At 49.9% G+C, this 2,516-nt stretch overlaps 1 protein-coding gene across 1 annotated transcript; it reads right to left on the bottom strand.

Annotated features, from left to right (window-relative positions):
- Positions 1–235: 235 nt before the first annotated feature.
- On the bottom strand, positions 236–1,972 carry LACBIDRAFT_331380 (uncharacterized protein; the record flags this gene model as incomplete). Its single annotated transcript, XM_001885699.1, has 6 exons — positions 236–250; positions 572–830; positions 953–1,082; positions 1,273–1,482; positions 1,595–1,677; positions 1,902–1,972. 6 exons carry the CDS (start codon positions 1,970–1,972, stop codon positions 236–238), a joined length of 768 nt encoding a protein of 255 aa, XP_001885734.1.
- Positions 1,973–2,516: the final 544 nt, after the last annotated feature.

Here is a 2,516-nt window from a genome sequence, read left to right as displayed (position 1 = left end):
TTGTGGTTGGAAAGCTATAGTCCAATCTCTCCAGAGTGCCAAATTTGGCAGGGAAAACAAGCTGATTTCGCATTTTTGGAGCAATAAATAAATTTTCTACATGGAAAACTCTCTCAGTGGATTCAATCACATCATTCCCTCAAACCCAGTGCAAAAAATATATTGAATTGGTGTTGTGGAAGGTACAAAGTCCATGTCTCAAGAAATTGGCCCTGTGACGCTATGTCACGGCATGTCACTGGTCATCACACTTACCAAGGATTGTGCAACACCATTACTAGCAACAAAGTGGTGAGCACTGGCAAGAACACTTGCTCCGATCATGTTGAAATGCCGAAGGTGGAGAGATTCAGGATGAGGGAAGGAAGGAAAGGAGAGTGCCCAGAGGCCAAGAGACCCCCATCCCACGAGGTGAACGGGTGTTTTGGTCTATTTTTATATACCTTCAGCACGTGCCTGCTTGGGCTATTCTCCTCATCTCGTTCCTCAGTATCCAGAGATGGCGGTTCAAATGTTCATCCCTTTCGGTGAGTGGGCTCGACTTTTTTGCCTGGCTCTGTATGGCACTTACAAAGTTCACGACAAGGGGATGAAATCTGCTGGCGCCGAAGGCGCCTAGTGCTAAGTACTTTACAGCACCCCGCATCTTCCCTGAGTTCGTACACCAACGAACATCTTTCAAGAATTTTCTGGAGATGAAGGTGCGGGATGTGCATGCTGGATGCAGGAGCCTCGGTTGACAGTCTTTCTGGTAGCAGTTCACGGCATTTTTGGCTCCGCGTGTCAAGTGTCGAATTGCACGGTGGATCAGCTTGGGCCCCTTGGTTCGCCTGACAATGAATGTCAAGTGAGTTCATATGCTTCTCTATAACGGGGGTATCCAACGACTGTTCATGCAGATGACCCTACATATTTGCTCCTTTTCCAAGTCGGAGCGTGTTCTCTTGCACACCGACATTCGCCCACCTTCCGAGATGAAGTTGGATGAAAGATGGGTGCAAACTCTCGTCTTGTTCGATGTCCACGAGCAGATATCGTGGACAACGAATCTTCGACGAGGGTGAATGTCGGGCCGAATGCATCTGCAAACCCGCTTGCTTTCTCAGGTGTCCTTTCGTCGACTTTCACCAGCTCCGAATGCGTGCTTTAAGCCTCCTCTCAATGATGTGAGAGCATGTCCGCCTCTCGCGTCGTCGTCGTCCTCCTAGAGAGGTTTCTCTACTGTTGTGGAGAAGACAATATATTCTAGCTAGCATCGCATCAGCAACCGACCTCTAGACGGCGAAGAGCAGTCCAGCAGAGTGGAAGAACAGGCTGAGGTTGGACCAGCCCAGTGCGATGGAGCAGGTTCATTCCGTGGGGTGGGGTTAACTCCTTGGTGGTCACTGTCATGGAAATGCATTGTTCCGATCGAAAACACGAGATATGCGTTGAGGGAGAGTGTTCGTTGAGTTGGGCGTGATGGGGCAGTGGCGACGTAGGCTAAAGAGCCGCCAAAGATGGAGTCGGCAGCATGAGGCGTTGCCTTCTTTGAACGTTCTTGTCTGAGGATGTCAGTTCCACCAGTCAGGTGGAAATACAATGCGACACTCACAAATACTTCCCGTGATACGAGTTTTCGCCAAAAATTTCTTGATCTCAACCACCACAAGTTCGTCGACCTCATTGCCTTTTGTACTGTTCATGCAGTCGTTTGCTGCTGCCGTCATGACGCTCTGAGTTGAAGCACTCCTCGAATGAAGGTACGTCCGGCTTTAACTTTATCCGTCATGTCTTGTTCACTTCACTGAGATCTTTCGAATAAAGGCTGCAGCCTCTCCATGGCAATTCCTACTCGGTGTTTCCGAAACACTCTTGCTTCTTGCAAACTCATAATAACTGTTACTACCATACCGACGCACTGCTGTAGAACTCCGGCTTCCTGGATCCCATGATCTGGTCCAACTGCGCGAACGACACCACCCAGCAACATCACGCCTCACCAACCTCACACCTCACCTTACATGACTTGCGGTATACCGTAACCACGGGAAGGCTGGTGACCTACTTCTAGATTCCCACTCGATCGGAGAGGCTCCGAGTTTGAAGAACACTCAAAGTGGGTTAAAGAACTCGAGAAAGAAATGGAAATGCATTCCCGTCAAGTTGGTGGTCTCAACTTGTCCATTTCGGCACTTGTTTTAAATTCATGGCCCATTACTCTTCTTCGGTCTATCGTCTCTCGTGTGTTGGGTAACAGGAAGTCCTTGCCCTCCCTCCTCGTCTAACCTCCAGCCCAAATTCTTCCCTACTACCCCCTCCCCTCCTCCTTAAGCCCTCCCCCAGAGGAGACCCCAACGCGACTTGGAAACCCGACGCAATCTATACCTCTCAACAGGTGGATGGGGAAGTTACCTCGTCCTAGTTGGCAATGGCGTGTGCCCTGTTGTGTTGAAGGTGCTTGTGAGGAGGTTGACTGGGGCTTGGATGTGGAGTTCGTGGCAAGGAGGAGCAGGAGGTAGTTTGACCTGAGAATG

The sequence above is a fragment of the Laccaria bicolor genome, genomic scaffold (assembly GCF_000143565.1).
Source record: "Laccaria bicolor S238N-H82 LACBIscaffold_33 genomic scaffold, whole genome shotgun sequence".
NCBI classification, from domain to species: domain Eukaryota; kingdom Fungi; phylum Basidiomycota; class Agaricomycetes; order Agaricales; family Hydnangiaceae; genus Laccaria; species Laccaria bicolor.
Note: the sequence above shows the minus strand (reverse complement) of the source record. Positions and strands in the feature narration are given on the sequence as shown.